The 19,642-nt window shown below is 53.9% G+C and overlaps 1 protein-coding gene across 1 annotated transcript in view; it reads left to right on the top strand.

The window, feature by feature from the left end:
- The window catches only part of NECTIN1 (nectin cell adhesion molecule 1), a 94,502-nt gene extending 75,728 nt beyond the window's left edge, over positions 1 to 18,774 (top strand). The window contains exons 6-8 of the mRNA XM_054438541.2: positions 16,925 to 17,072; positions 18,082 to 18,157; positions 18,640 to 18,774. Of these exons, the coding sequence (XP_054294516.2) occupies positions 16,925 to 17,072; positions 18,082 to 18,157; positions 18,640 to 18,774 (359 nt within the window). The remainder of the gene's footprint in view (positions 1 to 16,924; positions 17,073 to 18,081; positions 18,158 to 18,639) is intronic.
- Positions 18,775 to 19,642: the final 868 nt, after the last annotated feature.

Raw genomic sequence — 19,642 nt, 5'->3', positions numbered from 1 at the left:
TCAAGACTGTGAGTCATTCATGCTCCCTCCCAGGCATGACCCCCATTCTGGAACTTCACAGAAATGGAGTCATACCTAGTCTATTCTATTCATAGAATAGACTCGAGTATACTATTTTTGCAGCTCTTTCACTCAACATGATGTCTGTGAGCCTCACCCATGAGGTCTGTTGTCCATTGCTGTGTATTATTATCCCAAAGTGTGAAAAGGCCACAGTGTGCCTCTCTCTTGTACCATCAGTGGGGATGTGAGCAGTCTCCAGTTTGGGACAATTAAACATTCTTGTATGTAACTTTGGGGCCCATCACCCTCATTTCTGCTGGGAGTGGAACTAGGGTTAGTAGATGCAATCAGTGTTCCAGAGTGGTTGTGCCAATGTTGCTCCCACCAACGGCGTATGAGCGTTCCCATGGCTCTGCTTCTCGCCCACTCTTGGTGCCATCCATCCTTCTAGCTTTTAGTCTTTCTGGCAAGGGCATAGTGGTATGTTATTATGATTTAATTTGCATTTCCCCATGACTAAGGATGTTGAGCACTTTTTCATATGACTATCAGAGATGTAGGATTTTGAAAGTTTCCAAGGCTTTTAAAAAAGAATGTTTGAAAACCTATTGTCATACATTCCCTGGAGCTCAAGAGGAAGGGTTGGTGTGTATCTGGTCAGCCAGGTGGTGGCCCTCCTAGAAGAAATCCCTGTTCCGGTGGCCTAGGAGGCACTGGAGAGGCTGGGACAGGATGGGTGGAGCCAGAAGAGGAAGGGGAGGAGACGTGCTCTGGGGGATTCCCAGAAGAATAGGAAGGACAAGCCAGACATCAGGAAACAGGAGTCGTGGGGCACAACAGAGTGATTGGCATGAGGCCTCGAGGTGTCATGGTGACCACACTGGGTGGGGTTCACTGGAAAACCTTCCTCTGGTCCCCACAATTGACCCTAAGCAATGGAAATTTCCTGGGGCGTTCATGACAAGAAGGACAGGGGACAGCAAGCCACACCAAATGGGATTTTCCCTGTTGACTATAATGGGTTGGAAGAGAAGGGCAGGTGGTCAGGGCTGGATGGCAGCCGACGGGAGGGAGGTAATATGCTGGCGGGAGGCCTGGACTAGGAGGCAGGGGGCTGGGTTCTGCAACCAGCTCTGCCACTTCTCACCAGGTGACCTTGAGCAAGGCCCTTTGCCTGTCTGATTCCATGACCCCTCTCTGCATGTGGAACAAAGAGCCTGGGCAATGGAAGATGGGTGCCTAGTGGCCTCTCCCAAGTTGCTCCTGAAGACAAAGCAGCAGGGCTGGGTAACAGGTCCGCCCCAGAGCTCTTAGACAGCCCTGACAGTGATGAATCACTGCACCCCACTCTGTCTCCATGATCTACTGCAATTGATCCTGAGCCCAGGTGCCTGGGGTGAGAGTGGCCAAGGGCAGCTTCCAGAGAAGTCTGGTGTGCAGCAGCTGCAGTGGGAGTGGGGGGATTGGGGTGGGCATGGTCTCGTCCCTCACTGTGAGAGTGACCCACTCTGCCCTCCCTGCAGAGAAGCGAAGGAGCTGCACTGCTAACGAAATAAATAATCCAAGCCCCCAAGAGAGGGGAGCAGAGAAGGGGCTCCAGGGAAAACCACGGTAGGAACAGGCTCCCCATGTCTCCTCCAATAGCCCACTTAAGGAGTATGGGGTGGCGAGGACAGACCCCCCCCAAGAAAGATTGGGGCTGTCCGTCTCCAGGATTTCCTCCACAGAAGTATCTGTTCACCCTAGAAAGATCTGGGGGCTTGATCAATGAAAACCGTAGGTCTCTCACATGATATTCTTTCTGAAGACACACCCAAGCCCCAATGGGAATTGGAGCCCCCAGCTGGCTGGTGCTGGCCTTCCTGCAGGCTCTGGGATAAGGACAGTACCCAAAGTTCCCTGATTGGGAAGGCTCTCCCTCTGAAACCCTCTGCCTCCTCTTGTTTTCTGCTGTCACCTCCCAGAGGTCAAATTCTCCCTTTCAAAGCCTGGGCTCATGGGTGTCCTATTCCACGCCCTATTCTTTTGTCCCTGTAGTTCAACTCATGCAAACCCCAAGCAAGAGGTCTAACTACCTATCCAAGAATTACAGACCGTTGGAACCTGATGGAACCTCAAAGATCATTCTCCCCAACTCTCAAATGGGGAAATTGAGTCCCAGGAGCCTAACAACAGTAAGAATTCTTTACATTTATATGATGTTTGGAAATCACAAAGTGACTCAAGATATTTTAAAAACAGCTAAGACTAACAATATCACTCCCTAAGTGCCAGGCACTGTTCAACCTACTTTATAACACTGAATCCTCACCTCCATCCCTGGAGGTAGGTATTATTACTATTACTATCATTCCCAACACAGGGACATGAAGACATGAAGAGAGCTTCCCAAAGTCCCACAGTTAGCCACTGAGGAGCTGGGCTTTAAACCTAGGCAGTCTGGCCCCAGAAGCTGTGTCTCTAACCACTCTGCAACCCTACCCTCTGCCTGCTGCCATAGAAACTGTGAAGGGCAGAGCCATATAGGCCCTGGCATCAGGGAAGAAGGAAGGAGACTGCACCAGCCTCACTCCACAGGGGATCCCAGGCCCCATACAAGTTTTTGTACACCCATGAATCAGCAAATGCCCCAGGTAGGGTGAAACCTGAGCTCGTGGGAACCGTGTTTGGTATCAAATGGCATCATCAGAGGCAGGCCGGGCTCATGAGGAAAAACTTCCTGGAAAAGATGCTATGGAAGATGATTTTGTAGAACAGAAGTGATCTGGAGAAGTAGAACACACAGCACTGGGAAGGAGCACAGACTTCTGTCAGGCCTCTGAGCCCAAGCTAAGCCATCATATCCCCTGTGACCTGCACATACACATCCAGATGGCCGGTTCCTGCCTTAACTGATGACATTCCACCACAAAAGAAATGAAAATGGCTTGTTCTTGCCTTAACTGATGACATTCCATCACAAAAGAAATGAAAATGGCTTGTTCTTGCCTTAACTGATGACTTTATCTTATGAAATTCCTTCTGCTGGCTCATCCTGGCTCAAACGCTCCCCTACTGAGCACCTTGTGACCCCCGCTCCTGCCCGCCAGAGAACAACCCCCCTTTGACTGTAATTTTCCTTCACCTACCCAAATCTTATAAAATGGCCCCACCCCTATCTCCCTTCGCTGACTGTCTTTTCGGACTCAGCCCGCCTGCACCCAGGTGAAATAAACAGCCTTGTTGCTCACACAAAGCCTGTTTGGTGGTCTCTTCACACGGACGCGCATGAAAACCTCCATGTAAATGTCGCCAGTAGTAACTAGAATAGACCAGTCCCCTTGACCTGCAGGAAGGGGACCTTGGCGCCGTGATCCTCATCACCCAGGGGAGGTGAGCAAGGGGCAGGTCTGCCCAAGCCTATTTAGCTGATGATTCACCCAAGGCCCAGGGAGGTTCAGTGCCTTGCCCAAGGGGACACGGCGGGGTGAGCGGTAGACTCAGAGCTTGGACCCAGGTCTTCTGACTCCAAGCCAAATGCTCTTTACACTGTCCCCAGCTGCCCTTTAGAAAGAAACAAAGCGCCACCGTGGCTCACAGTTTTCCCTTGGATTATATCTTACTAAATGCATTGAGCATCCACAGTCTAGCTTGAGGTAGTGCTCTGGGATCTCAAAGCACAGCCTAGACACACACAAACGCTGGTCAGTGGGCCTAGTCTTGGAGTCATGCCGGCCTGGGTTCAATCATCAAGTCTGTCTGTCAGTGATCTGGGGAAAGTAGTGTAAGATGGAGATGACAATGCCTGAGACTCCCAGGGCTGCAGTGAGGGGCAAGCGAAATGCGATGCCCGCTGCCTGTGCACAGGAACTACCGTGTCCACACCGCCTCACCCAGCCCACAGCCACCCCCAATCCCAGTCAGATCCAGCTTTTCCCCAAGAAGGACCTGGAGGCCAGCTGTCCCCATTTCTCTTCTTGAGGTTGTTTTGCCCTGATTTGAAGCTTCCCATGGTGCTGCTCATGGAAATTGCCAGAACTAAGCTGCCCCACTCCCCACCACATCCATAAATATGTTCCAGTCTTGAAGTTCCCCAGATGCCTTGAGGCTTCAGTCACCCTAGCGTATTGGAGCTCATCCTCTCCCCGACCCCCTCAAAAAACACACACACTCTTCGAACCAGAACTCCGCCTGAGGAGGGTGGATTGTGCCGTCCACCTTGGCCAGGCCAGGAGAAACTCCACGGGGTTCAACTTTAACAGAAGCATTTACATATCTAAATCCCCTCTCATTTTAATTACTTCAGACCATGCTGAGGTTATCTCAATATATACTCGATTTGGGGGATTTTCCACAAGGACCTGAGGCCACAGCGTGGGGTCCTGGGAGGACAGAGGGCCTCCTGCTCAGATGGACAGACAGCTCAACCGTCAACCTCCATCACTCCAGGAAGACAGGAAGCCCCTCAGCTTCTGACTCTTTGCTTTGGGAATTCTAAGCTTTTCAGGTCCCCTCCTCCACCCATTCCCTTCTGGGTGTCGGGGTCTGTCTTGCTAATGTGATCATGGGAGGATGACGCTTCCACTCCCCCTGCTGATGGCCCATTAACTCCAGAATCACCTCTTCCTGCCTTCTAAGTGCCCTGCAAAGGTGGACGTACCTGGAAGAAGAGGGTAAACAGATGATCAAGAGGCGAGTTGGTGGGGGTGGGCTCTCCATGCCAGACTGAGTAAGAAAAGAAATATGGGTGCCCTGAAGTTGGAGCAGCACTGCCCCAGCATGGCTCAGAATCCAAGTGAAAAGCCCAGCAAGCTTACACTCCTCTTATGTGAGTTTGGAAAAGTCACTTTGCTCTTGTGCCTCAGTTTTCTCATCTGTAAAATGGTACTATCCACCCATGTTCAGCGTATTTTCTAGGATTTAGCAAATACATGAGAATGCAGGTGAAAAGTCTTCATAAACCATGAACTTCTGTGCCAGCGTAAAGGATTATCATTATGCAATGACCTTTCAAGGTAATTTCCCACCAAAGGGACCCCAAGGCCCAGCTAGAATACCCTCCGTCAGGCCTCTGAGCCCAAGCTAAGCCTGTGACCCCTTTGACCCGCACATACACATCCAGATGGCCGGTTCCTGCCTTAACTGATGACATTGTCTTGTGAAATTCCTCCTCCTGGCTCATCCTGGCTCAAAAGCTCGCCCACTGAGTACCTTGTGACCCCCACTCTTGCCCGCCAGAGAACAACCCCCTTTGACTGTAATTTTCCTTTACCTATCCAAATCTTATAAAATGGCCCCACCCCTATCTCCCTTCGCTGACTCTCTTTTCAGACTCAGCCCGCCTGCACCCAGGTGAAATAAACAGCCTTGTTGCTCACACAAAGCCTGTTTGGTGGTCTCTTCACACGGACGCACATGAAACCCTCAGTGGCCAGAACTTCATTTCTTCCTGAGTAGCCCAACTCTGCCAGCGGGGCTGACCTTAACAGATTTCTAGTGAGTCTGTGGCTGGATGATCAATTATATCAGGAGAAGAAATAGGTGCTCCAGAAACTCTGCCATTCCTGTGTTTTTATATTTTCTGTTTTTCTTATTTTCCTGGTAAGAGTCCTCTTTTTTTTTTTTTTTTTTTTGGAGACAGAGTCTCGCCCTGTCACCCAGGCTGGAGTGCAGTGGCGCGATCTTGGCTCACTGCAACCTCTGCCTCCCGGGTTCAAGCAATTCTTCTGTCTCAGCCTCCCAGGTAGCTGGGACTACAGGCCCACACTGCCATGCCTGGCTAATTTTTTTGTATTTTTAGTAGAGACGGGGTTTCACCGTGTTGCCTAGGCTTGTTTCGAACTCCTGAGCTCATGCAATCCACCCGCCTCGGCCTCCCAAAATGCTAGGATTACAGGCGTGAGCCACTGCACCCAGCCTTTTTTTTTTTTTTTTGAGATGGAGTCTTACTCTGTCACCAGGCTGGAGTGCGGTGGCACAATCTTGGCTCACTACAACCTCTGCCTCCCGGGTTCAAGCAATTCTCCCGCCTCAGCGTCCTGAGTAGCTGGGACTACAGGCGCACGCCACCATGCCCAGATAATTTTTTGTATGTTTAGTCGAGATGGGGTTTCACCATGTTGGCCAGGATAGTCTCAATCTCTTGACCTCATGATCCACCCACCTCTGCCTCCCAAAGTGTTGGGATTACAGGCATGAGCCACTGTGCCTGGCAACATTCCTCTTAAAAAAAAATGCTCATCTTGTCCCAGGTGAAATAAGGTGGAAGAACACCTTGTTCCCATTGGCAGTGACTGTCGTAGTCATAGCAAGAAGCTCAAGCTGGCAGGGGCAGGGTGGCCTGTGGAGGCGGGGGTGGGATTGTTGAGGATCCCCAAGAGCCAAATCCTGTTGAGATGGGGAGCAAGGGAAGAGCCTGAAAGAGCTGGATGTGTGGCCCCTCCACAGGCCACCCCTCAAACCATCCAGGGAGATCCTGTCTTGGTGGGGCAAGTGGGTGGGTGAGGGTCTCCTTGAGCACCCAAGACTGAGAGAGAGTGATGAGCCCCCAAAACAGGGAGCAGAGGGGTCAGGGGACAGGCTGTTTCTAAGACCTAGGGAAGTATGTATGTTGGGGTGGGGAGAGGGGAAGTTAGGCTGCTATTCCCTCCTCTCACCAGCCCAAATACAGGTTCCCTCTTCCTCTCCACTCAGCTCCAGACCATGCCTTGTGGGTGGAGCCTGCTTTTGTTTTTGTTTTTGTTTTTTTGAGGCAGAGTTTCGTTCTTGTCACCCAGGCTGGAGTGCAGTGGCACAATCTCGGCTCACCACAACCTCTGCCTCCCGGGTTCAAGGATTCTCCTGTCTCAGCCTCCCAAGCAGCTGGGATTACAGGCACACGCCACGATGCCCGGCTAATTTTTGTATCTTTAGTGGAGATGGGACTTTACCATGTTGGCCAGGCTGGTCTCAAACTCCTGACCTCAAGTGATCCACCTGCTGTGGTCTCCCAAAGTGCTAGGATTACAGGCATGAGCCACCGTGCCCAGCCTGGAGCCTGCTTTTGAATCCAGCACTGTGGCCCACCTCCCAGATGCCCAGGGATTGTCTCCGTGGGCCTTGAACTCACATCTTTCTGACTCTGCACACAGTGCCAGTGAGGCAGGAGTCCCACTTGGCTACTCTAGTGCTGTTGCCACCCATGCCCTCCTGCCCCAGCCTCAGACCCAAGCCCCAGGAAGGGAGGCCAGGAGTGTCGGAGCCCTGCCAGCCTAGATGAGAGGAGGCTCCCTCAGGGCCACCTAGACCCACTGGAATTCCTACCCTCGGAGAAAATGGAAGCCTCCTGGGTGTGGGGAGTCCCTGTGCAGTGGCCAGCAACTGAGGGAGGGAAGGTGGCTGGAGAGACCTGACAAAGACCCCAGACACTCCCACGGCCCTCCCTAAACAGGCAGCTTCCTGGACTCTGCCCCAGGGGTTTCATTGGCTGGGACCCTGGAACATGGCTGTTTTTAGAGCTCTTTGGGGGACAATGACCCCAAACCAGTGATGTTTGGTTTCTGCAGAAACAGTCTCAGGTCCTTTGCTCTGCCCAGCTGTCCTGCTGGGTGCTGGACAGTGGCTCCAGTAGGTCTCAGCCATGGTGGGTGATGAAGGATCCTGCTGGTGCTGGAAGAGTCTGGTGCTCATCTTCATGCAGCTGGCCCAGCACCGCCACCACCACCACCACCATCACACCACCATCATCATCACCATCATCACCACCACCATCACCACCACCACCATCACCACCACCACCACCAGCATCACCACCACCACCATCACCACCACCACCATCACCATCACCACCACCATCACCACCACCATCACCACCACATCACCACCATCACCACCATCATCACCATCATCATCACCATCACCACCATCACCATCACCACCACCAGCATCACCATCACCACCACCACCACCATCACCACCACCACCACCACCAGCATCACCACCACCACCATCACCACCACCACCATCACCATCACCACCACCATCATCATCACCATCACCACCACCATCACCACCATCATCATCACCACCACCATCACCACCACCACCACCACCACCACCATCACCATCACCACCACCATCATCACCACCACCACCATCACCACCACCACCACCATCATCACCACCACCACCATCACCACCACCACCAGCATCACCATCACCACCATCATCACCATCACCACCACCACCATCACCACCACCATCACCACCACCACCATCACCATCATCACCATCATCACCACCACCACCACATCACCACCACTATCACCATCACCACCACCACCACCACCACCACATCACCACCACCACATCACCACCACTATCACCACCACTATCACCATCACCACCACCACCACCACCACCATCATCACTGCCACCACCACCACCATCACCACCACCACCACCATCATCACTGCCACCACCACTGCACCAGTACCATCATACTACCACCATCACCCCACCCTGACCCTATCCCTATTATTTCTGGGTGCCGCTCAGTGCCAGGTTCTCACGTGCTTACCTCACTTATTTCTACCCTTCCTCCCCCTTTTTTTTTTTGAGACGGTGTCTCACTCTGTCACCCAGGCTGGAAGGCAGTGGCACAATCTCAGCTCACTGCAGCCTCCGCCTCCCAGGTTCAAGTGATTCTCTTGTCTCAGCCTCCTGAGTAGCTGGGATTACAGGCGCCCACCACCACACCTGGCTAATTTTTTGTATTTTTAGTAGAGATTGGGTTTCTCCATGTTGGCCAGGCTGGTCTCGGACTCCTGACCTCAGGTGATCCACCCACCTCGGCCTCTCAAAGTGCTGGGATTACAGGCGCGAGCCACCGCGCCCAGTCCCCTTTCTCCCTTTTACAGAAAACTAAGGTTCAGCACAGTTAAGGTCACACTGCTAGCGAGGGGAGAATCCAGTCATGACTTTCCCACTGCACTTTGTGCTTTTGCAGATTTGGTGCTTCCCGCCACCCCCCACTCCCCACCCCCCCATTAAGGAAGGTCTTTGTGAGAAGCAGATAGGGAGGAAAGAGTTAGGAGCTGGCAGAGGAGAGGGCAGAGGGCACCCAGAGGAGGTGGGCAGACTGGGTGTGTGACAGATCAGCCACCCTCTCCAAGAGGACTGGGGGTCAGGTCCCTGTGCGGCAGGGTCCCTGACAGGGAGATAGTCTCTCTCCCCTCAGGAATGTGCGTGAAATCCCAGTAACTCTCTCCAGCTGGGCCTGAGCTTGGAGGGGGTTCAGAGTCAGCCTTGCTCAGGTTCCTTCTTACTCTTAATGACAACTCAAGGTGTGGAGGGCAGGGAGTGGTGGGGCAGGGGTGCTGGTGACATTGGAGAGAGCATTCCAGATAGAGGGAACATCATAGGTGAAGTGGGAAGTGACAATCCTCAACCCTTCCCAAAGGGGGTCACGGTCACACACACAAACACACACACACATACACATGCGCGCGTGCGCGCGCAAGCTCTGGCCCCTCATCCTGAGGCCTGCACAGGCCTAGACCAGTTGGGGGTGTGTGGCCCATGGATCGTGATGGTGAAGGGACTAAGGAAAGCTGAGAGCAGGGACGAGAGAGGCCAACAGGCAGGATGAGAGCAGGGATGCGAGCCCTGGCTGCTTGGTAGGTTTGCCTCAGGAGCAGGCGTGTCCCTGCCCTCAGGAACCAATGCTCACTAGGCACCGACTGTCCACAGGCACCATGCTTTAACATGCAGTATTACCTCACTCATGGCCGCAACAGTCCTGCTCTTATTTCATTTCACAGATGAAAACGTTGAGGCTCAAAGGGTTTGAGTGACTTGCCCAAGATTAGACAGCTAGGAAGGTGGCCAGCTCAACCTTTAGCTATCTTCCTCTGCAGATAAACTGAGAGATGGAGGCAGTGGGAGGCATGAAAATGGCCCCAGGCACTGCACTGAGAACCAGGATGCCTGGGTTCCTCCCTCACCTCCCTCATCAGTGAGCTGTGTGACCCTGAGCATTTCACCTACATTCTCTGAGCTCCACCATCTGTCAACAGAGGCAAAGGGGTGGGGGCATCAAATAAAATAATTTAAGTGAAAGCACATGAAACCCATAATTGATACTATGATAATGTGACCACGGGTTTAACTTGGCCCAGAGAGCCAGCACAGGTGAAGCAGCCGAGATTCCACAGAGGGGGTATGGGCCTACATCATCCTCGTCACCATCAGCAGCAACTTCATCCATTTCCATTTATTGAACAGCTAATAACAAAAATAGCAACCATGTATTACATATTGACTATGTGCCAGGCACTGTACTAAGCATTTTACGTCTGCTCCAGGGAGATGGACTGGAAGTCGAGCAAGGGAGGAAAGAGGGGAGGACTGCAGAGCCCAGGGCCCCCAGCCTCCATCCAGGAGGTCTGAAGAAGGGGACTTCAAGATGACCTCCACTTGAGTTCAGAACCAGAGCAAATTCTGTGTGGCCAAGGAGAAAAGGCTTTTTGCACTGAGGGGCCCACCAGAACAGACACAAGGCTGAAATGCAACCCAGTCCAGGCTAGAGGAAGAGACCGGGACCCCAATTCAAGGAAAAGGCCGGGAGGCAAGAGACTCCCAGCAGCTCCAGCACAGAGCCCGCTGAAGGCCACCTCAGGCTGTAGACGAGAGGGTTGAGCCTCCTAGCCCTATAGCCTAAGAGGAGGAGAGGACAGAGGCCTGGCTGAATCTGAGCCAAGGAAAGAACTCTGTGACTTCTTCGGTTTTGAGTCTCTAGGTGGGTTCCCTCGCCACCCTGGATTAGAGGAAAACACTTGAAAGAGTCCCCTCCTGTATGAGCTAAACTGAGGAGGAGAGGGGTATGTCCCCTCCTGAGCAAGGGGAGGGGAGGGTCCCACAATCCCCACGTGTGACGGTGCAGCAGCCAGCCCAGCTTGCAGTTCTGGGAAGAGGGAATGGAAATGAGATGTTGAGACGGAGACAGAGAAAGCTGGAAACACCCAGCAAGGCACGTGTGGGACAAAACGTGGGCCTGACGGGGCCTTGGGGGACAGGCTGAGGAGCTTAGCCTGGATGCTGATGCTACAGGAGTGCAGGGATAGCCACTGTTGGTCCCTGAGCATGAAGGGTGTGCCAGGAGTCCTGACGGCCTGCAAGGTCCCCTGGCTCCAGCCTATGAAGTCGGAAGCTTCCTGTCCCTGTGGATGGGGTCCTGGGTTCTCACAGTTGGGTTTCAACATAATAATGACATTCAGATAAGACTTGGGAGCCCTCCCAGCTGTGAGACCGCTGGAGTCTGCCCCAGACCTTCCGAACACAGGAGGGTTGGCCAGGATGACTTGCCTCCAGCCCTTGCCTCTCTGGTCACTGGGGGAAAGGTCAGTCCAGCACACGTGGGCTGGAGACATGGCCAGGCAGACTCAGCCACTGGATGGGCCCTGGGTGGTAAAATCAGCCCTTCCTCCAGCCAATTCAACCTCCGGGCACCAAGTCCAAACACCCAGCCTGCTCTGAGCTCCTGGCTCCCCGCAAACACCTGCGTGGCCTGCATCAGAGGAGAGAAGCAGAGGGCAGACCAACCCAGGACAGCTTCAGGGGCAGAAGTGCCAAGTGGCTGCCCTGGGGAGCTCTGGAGGAGGTGACTCTAGGAGAGCCCTGGTCAGTCCAGCTCATGAGAAAGGTAGTGTCTGTGTCCCCAGGGAGAGGCGGCAGAAGAGAGGGCATTACTATTACCTAATATCACCTATTAGAAATCTAAACGTCTGAGCATGCTCTGCCCCCTCCTCCCAGCCCCGATTCCTTGTCTTTCTCCCTTTGCAGCCCATTTCCCAGCCATATCCAATACTTGCAATTTCCCTCATATACCCCACATTCCACACACATGCCCCAGTAGCACTCCTCACTCTGCCTACAATGTTCTTCTCGCGGTGAACTCCTACTATGCTATCAAAACCCTGCTCAGAAGGCCCCCTGCTCTGTGGGAAGAGACCTCTCTTGCAGCATGAATCACAAAATAGCGTACTTATTTGTGTACATGTATGACTCCTCCATCAGCCGGGGGGCAAGCCCCTCACACCAGGCACGATGCCTGGCACATAGAGGTATGAGGCACACGTTTGTCTAACTGAAGGAGGAACAACGGGTAGGGCAAGGGAGCACGCTGTGAAGCTGGATGTCTGGGCTCACTTCCCACCCTGAGGGAAGCCTGGGGTGCAGGAACACTGACATCTGGCTAAGAGGGAAGTGGTCGGAAGAAGCAGGTGAAGATTGCTGGCTACTTGGGTGTGACCCAAAGCTCCTCAGGCTCCCCAACCACGAGGCCTCAGTGAATCCAGTAGAGCTGTTCCTGGAAGAGCAAAGAAGCCCTGGCAGCACACAGTCTGCAGCCCCCAGAATGAATCCATCTGTGTTTACCTCCTAACCATGGATTTCACTATCTCAGTCTGAGGGACAGGAAAACCAGATGCACTGTCACCATGTGACAGGTGAGAGAACTGAGGCCCAGGGAGTGTCACTGGTGTGACCCCCAGAGGCCATTCTTGCGGCCTGAGCCAGGACTGAGTGCGGGCTCTCCCAGGGAAGCCATTGAGAGGAGCCCAGGCCCTGATAACTAACAGGACAAAGAGAGACTTCAGTGGTCAACTGGACCCAAGTCCAGCTGTGGCAGCCCTAGCTGTGGGACCTGGACCGCTGACTTGACTGCTCTGCCCTTTTGCAGTACAGCAAGAGGCACATAGCCAACCTCCCAGGACCATCGCAAGGACAGGGTCCAGCCCGGAGCCTGGTGGGCAGTAAGTGCTCCCTGGAGGCCCCCCCCACCCCCCAACACTGATTCCAGCTCTCCTGGCTCACAGCCAGACCCGGCTGCCTGCAGGTGACTGGGCCTGCCCTCAAGCCTGCAGAGCTGGGAGCGGGGGAACCAATTTGTCACGGTGTAACCAGAGAGTGTCTGGGGGCTCAATGCCAGGGTTCTGGCTGGGGCCAGCACCAGGCCCCTTCCTCACAGCTGTCAAGGGGAGGCTCAGAGACAAAGCAACCAGGGCCCCCCTATTCAGGGAGGGGGTAGGCAGGGCTATGTCTGATAAGGGATGAAAGGGGGGATAGCAGGCCCATGCCAAGTGACGGATGAGGAATACTAAGACCCCACAGCCTGAGGCAGGGAGAACAGCACACAGGCACAGATCCCAGTGCCCTCAGCCACTGACTATCTGGACGATCCTGAATGAATTACTTAACCTCTCTGAGCTTTATCTTGCTCATCAGGGATAACATTATCTCATTTTGCAGGCTCAATATGAGGATCAAATATGCCCCAAATCAGCAAAGGCACCTGGCACGGTGCCTTGCATGCCAGAGACTTGAGGCCAATTTCTCCTCCTTGGATTTCCCTTTTCTTGTCCCCACGTCTCATTTTCTCTCCACTAGTATTTCTTCCACCAGGGCAGGATCCTCCAGGTGGATCAGGCAAGGCCCACGGTAACAATGGAAGTTGCACTCAGATGTTGAGAGGGTGGGACAGGGAGAGAGGGCAATTTGGAGGGAACAAAATCAGAGTTATCCACTGTGGCCCTGGCATGTGTGAGGCCTTGCCCACCACATCCCACCCTGTTTAGCCTTTGGTTTTCCTAATGCCCACACGAGTGCATTCACAGACTCACTTGTTATACAGTCAGCCCTCTGTATCCATCCATGGGTTCTGCATCCATGGAGTCAACCAACTGCAGATCAAAAATACCCAGAAAAAAAGAAAATGGAGAGTAGTGTCTGTACTGAACACGTACACCTTTTTCTTGTTGTTATTCCTAAATAATACAGTATTACAACCATTTACACAGCATTTACATTGTACCAGGTATTACGAGTAATCTAGAGCTGATTTTTTTTTTTTTTTTTTTTTTTTGAGGCGGTGTCTTGCTCTGTCACCTGGGCTGGAGTGCAGTGGGGCTATCTCGGCTCACTGCAAGCTCCGCCTCCTGGGTTCACGCCATTCTCCTGCCTCAGCCTCCCGAGTAGCTGGGACTACAGGTTCCTGCCACCACGCCAGGCTAATTTTTTGTATTTTTAGTAGAGACGGGGTTTCACCGTGTTAGCCAGGATGGTCTCGATCTCCTGACCTCATGATCCACCTGCCTCGTCCTCCCAAAGTGCTGGGATTACAGGCGTGAGCCACCGCACCCAGCCGTAGAGCTGATTTGAAGTATATGGGAGGATGTGTATAGGTTATAGGCAAATACTACACCACTTTATATAAGGGACTTGAGCGTGCTTGGATTTTGGTATTCGCCAGGGGTCCTGGATCCAATCCCCCAGAGATACCAAGGGATGGCTGTGTTTTTGTTTGCACTGTAAGGATGATGAAAGGGCCCTTATAGAGACAGCTGCCTCCCTCTCTTGGCAAAGTGGCTGCAGAGTCCATGAGGGGGTGATGGGTGAAAGCCTCTGAGAGAAGTTCCCTGGAGGCAGGGAGTAGGGGCTGAAATCCCAGCCTTTTGTCCTGAACCTGTCTCTCCCTCCTGCTCGGATCCCATGTGGGGCCAACCATGGTAGAAGAGAAACCTGAACTCTGTGAGCCGAACAGCGTATGTGTTCATTTCCCTACTGCTCCCCCTCCCACCCTAGCCCTCTGGAAATGCCAGCCTGCCTCAGCTGTGCTGAGAAGAAAAGGAGATACAGGTTTGAGTTGTGTCCAGGGAAACCGAATTTGTAGCATCCAGCGTGGAGGTGGCTGGACTCAAGGTGAGAGCTCCCCCTAGTGGAAGGTGAGGTTCCAGAGGCCCGGTGGACCCTCTCCCAGAACTGCCCACTACGCATTCAGTCAAGCCTTCATTCATTCGCCACACTTACTGAGCACTTCCGCATGCCAGGCACTGTGCAGGGCTGGGGAGACAAGTCAGACGTGCAATCACAGTCTGTAGAAAAGAGACTGAAAGAGGCCAGGCGCAGTGGCTCACGCCTGTAATCCCAGCACTTTGGGAGGCCGAGGCAGGCAGATCACGAGGTCAGGAGATCGAGATCATCCTGGCTAACACGGTGAAACCCCGTCTCTACTAAAAATAAAAAATAAAAAAAAAAATTAGCCGGGCGTGGTGGCGGGTGCCTGTAGTCCCAGCTACTCAGGAGGCTGAGGCAGGAGAATGGTGTGAACCCGGGAGGCAGAGCTTGCAGTGAGCCGAGATCGCGCCACTGCACTCCAGCCTGGGTGACAGAGTGAGACTCCGTCTAAAAAAAAAAAAAAGAAAAGAAAAAGAAAAAGAAAAGAAAAGAGACTGAAAGAGAGTGCAGGGGAAGTCCAGAGGAGGACCCCCATTCCGGTGGAGGAGGCAGGGAGGACTCTCTAGAGGAAGCACATCCAGCTTAAACCTGCAGGCTGGATTGGCCTGGCAAAGAAGGGGGAGGAAAGAGAGACCTGGTAGACAGAGTGGCTCCTACTAGCACCTGAGGATGAGAGGAAGCAGGGGCTCCCTGTCTGGGAGCTGCAAGTGGTCCAGGCTGGGGGCAGCATGGCGTTTCCTCCAGGAACCAGGTCATGAAAGGCCTCGGCTCTAGGATGCTTTGATAAAGGCCACAAACTGTTGGAGGATTTTAAGTAGGGAGGTGGCCTGATCTGATTTGTAGTTTAGAACGATCACTCTGGAGCCAGGCACGGTGGTTCATGCTTGTAATCCTAGCACTTTGGGAAGCTGAGGCGGGAGGATCACTTGAGCTCAGGAGTTTGAGACCAGCCTGGGCAACACAGGAAACTGCCTTCCCAAGGCGGCCACAGCCACCAGCTGTGGATGGATGGATGCTGGGGCCAGAGCCTTTGCAAAGAGGCCAGAGAGGGGTTGCAAATTTACTGGGAGCAAGATACCCCCTCCTTCGGGGCACTGGAGTGGAGCAGAGAGAAGGGGAGAGAGACAGAAAGTGAGTGAGTGAATGAGTGACTGAGTGAGTGAGTGGGAGGGACTTGTCAATTCCACTTTAGGAAAATTGGCTCCATGATGTTTACTGCAAACCGCAATTTGGCATCTCTATTCAGGTGCTCTCCGTGTTTAATTATGTGTAATATGGTAGTGGAGAGGAAGGAGAGAAAGGAGTACGTAAGTGTGTGATTTTATCCTTAGTCCCTACACCCCACTCCACACTGGGGTTGTAAAGGTCAGAGGTGAGAAATAGAGCCCAGCAGAAGGAGGAACTGGAAGGGCCAGCTGTGGCTTCAGAGCCAAGCCTGGACCGCTGAGAAGCAGCATGTGCCCCTGGCCACAGGGTCAGTCTCTGCAGCCTCCTGGGCTTCAGGGACAGACCGGTGTCTCCAGCTCAGATTGTGAAATACCTCAACAAGCCCAGCAATCCTCTGGGTCCATGGCCAGGTGGGTCCAGAAGGTGGGCTCAGCCCCCTCACCTTAGACCACAGCCTTCTGGGCTTTTCACCTATCTGTATTGAAGAGGCTTGGTTTCCCAGGAGGCACCCCCAGGTGCCCCTTCTTCATCGACCCTCCCAGCTCCCGCCTTTCCCTCCTGATCCTCACCCTCTCTCCCGAGCTGGGAGGGCGAAGCACCAATTAGTTCATTTGCTTGTTTAATTGCATAGGGAGGGGCAAGAAATTAAACTCCTCAACAGGAATCTTCCCTGCAGGGCCAGAAATGAAATGATGGGGTGGGGACCCCATCTCAGCACCTGCTGCCTGCCCAGGAGATACCCTCACCCTCGTTCTACCTCCATGCCCCAGATCCCAGGATCAGAGCAGGGTCTGGGGTTACAGGGTCATAGGGAAATAGAGGAGGAGGCTCCATCCCACACTGACTGGGAGCCCCTCCTAGAACTGGAGCACCATGGGGAGGGGAGCTGGGGGTGGAATGTCAAGGGCAGAGTACTGCCTCAGGGTCTGACTCTCTCACATCTCTGACTCTCCTGGGGTCACTTGAGTTTCTCTCCCTAATTCTCCCTGTCTTTTGTTTCCAGAAAAGCCCCACCCCCAGAGGGGTCTGGGAAGTGCAGCCAGGTTCCTGGGGGGCACCGTGGCCGTGTTCCTCATCCTAGGTGCGGTGCTCACTGTCTTCTTCCTGTACAACCGGCAGCAGAAGAGCCCACCGGAGACAGATGGGGCCGGGTGAGCCAGGCAGGACTCTGCCCACTAAACTCCCACTGGTCTGCTCCCCACCACCCTGGGAGCCCCAGACTTAAAGCACCTAAACTTGTGAAAGCTCAGGGCCTTTCTAGGGCCTCCCCACCCTGGGGGACCAAGAACTAACCCTTTGGCAGGAAGAGCTGACCCTCCTGAGTGGCGATTGCTGCGTGCCAGGCACCGCCCCAGTTCAGAGGGGCTTCATAAAGATGCATTTTATCCTCACAGCAGCTCAGAGGAGCAGGTGCATGATTATAATCCACGATTTATTGTGAGGAAACTGAGGCACAGAGAGGTTAAATAATTTGCAAGAGTTTACATGCTCCCAGCCGTTGACAAGGGGTGAGGGCAGACCCAGGACCAGAGAGGAGAGAGAGGCACAAAGTATATGGGGGGAGCCAAAACCCTCAACCACTATGATAAATCATATTTTAACGTGATATTTTTAAAAAATCAAAATGAAAGCAAAAATCCATGATGAACAAAATGTCCACATTGTAAATAAAGACAGGATTAGAATAACTGACTTTTCCTTCTGCCTCGGGCACCCAGCACACCACTGTGAAGGACCCTGTCATTACTTACAATGTGGATGTTTTGTTCATCATGGATTTTTACGCTGATTTTCATCTTTAAAATCTTGCATCACGTGTTATTTCTCGTGCTGGCTAAGGCTGTCGGTGCCGCATACCGTGCACCTGAGGCCTCATGCTCACCCTGGGTGAGAGCCCACAGGGCTGCTGCTGGATCCCCCCTGTCCTTTCAACTAGGAAACCTGAGACTCACATGGCTCCCATCCCAAGCTGGGCTGGGGTCCGGGGCAGAGACACCTGGGAAAGGTGGACGGGCACTCTCAGCCTCTAACCTGTGACCCTGAGAGCTCCCGGGCCTGCTGTTGTGAGTGGGGCTCAGGGACTGGTAGCTGTCTGGTGGCCTGATGGGGAGAGCCCCCGTGTGTGCTCCTGTGCTGAGCCTACCCTCATTCTGTCTCCAGGACCGACCTGCCCCTCTCCCAGAAGCCGGAGCCTTCTCCCAGCAGGCAGAGCTCCCTTGTGCCTGAGGATATCCAGGTGGGCCTGAGGCAGCAGAGGACAAGGTCCCTGGACTGCGGGGAGGGAGAAAAATGGGAGATGGCCCCAGGGAGAGAGCCCAAGGTGAAGACAGAGCCACCACGCCTCCTTGGTCCAGTTCCCACAAGGCCAGGTCCACGCTGGAGGGATCCATCTGCCTCACCCTAAGAGATGACAACCTAGGACTCTCCCTACCCAGGGCCCCCAGGGGACCTCTTCCTCTACCTCACAGTCCTTTCATTCATTTAAAAAATGCATTGAGCACCTCTCAGGTGCCTGGCCCCTAGCTGGGTCCCTGCTAGAGCCATCAAAGCTAAAGGCTCAGGGTGTACTTGTGCCCTCCAAGACAGCCACCAGTGTGGGGGATGCCAGAATAGGGGTGCATGGGAACTGAGGAGTCCCAGTCAAACTGGGAGTCCATGAGGCCCACCTGGAGCAGGGTATGGAAAGGTCTGTGCAGCACTCACCGCCTGCTCTTCCAGGTTGCCCACCTGGACCCAGGGAGGCGGCAGCAGCAAGAAGAGGAGGAGCTGCAGAAGCTGTCCCTGCAGCCCCCCTACTATGATCTGGGGGTCTCCCCCTCCTACCACCCCTCGGTAAGGACAACCGAACCTTGAGGAGAGTGCCCCCAGCCCAGCCCCACCCACCCTGGCCATCAGCCTAGCTGCCTTAGAGGGAAACCAGACAGATGACGTGGAGAAGGTGAGGGCAGGGCGGCACAGGGAGGCCCACCCAAGCACTGCAGGCACCCTGGGCAAAGGGTGACTGGATGCTGGACAGATCATTCTGGGAGACTGGCATTTCCAATGAGTCTGGCCCCCCAGCCTGGTGCCCACCTCTCCCTCCCCCAAGCCCCACACCTCCCTCCCCCAAGCCCCACCTCCAGCTCTGTACCCTGCACCTTAGTTCCAGGTGCTGCCAACGGCCCCTCCTCCTGGCCCCACTCCCAGCCACTCAGAGGGCCAGCGTCCACTTGAATGGCTGCCACCTTTGCCCATATCTGGCTCCTTTCAGCAGACTTGGGGGCTAGGGGTGTTACCCATGCAGTGCAGCCCAGAGACCCAGGCCAGACCGCCTGGACCCAAAGATAACACACACTCTCCTGGCACTGGCAGAAGAGCCAGGCCTTTGTCTCCGTGGTACAGCCATCCTTACTCTTGGCAGGAAGTACCAAGATGAACCCATCTGGAGGTGCCAAATCCTGCCCCCAGGGAGGTAGCATTCCCTTCCCAGGGTACTGAGCCCAGAGAGCCAGCCCAGCCTCCACCTTCTGATACTACCCAGGGCACAAAGGACCACCAGCTACTTGCTATTCCTCAACCAACCTAGAGGCATGCAACTGAGCTAGAACTCACTGTGGACACAACATCCATTCCTCAAACAGTAGCTGGGCAGCTCCTGTGCCACTCTCCTTCTCATCTGAGGTGCACCCCCACATCCCAGTCTGCACAGCACGGGCCTGCCGGTTCCAACAGAAGGGATCAT

Source organism: Pongo pygmaeus, chromosome 9 (genome assembly GCF_028885625.2).
Source record: "Pongo pygmaeus isolate AG05252 chromosome 9, NHGRI_mPonPyg2-v2.0_pri, whole genome shotgun sequence".
NCBI classification, from domain to species: Eukaryota; Metazoa; Chordata; class Mammalia; order Primates; family Hominidae; genus Pongo; species Pongo pygmaeus.
The sequence above is the reverse complement of the archived record's forward strand: the minus strand, read 5'-3'. Positions and strand labels throughout refer to the sequence as shown.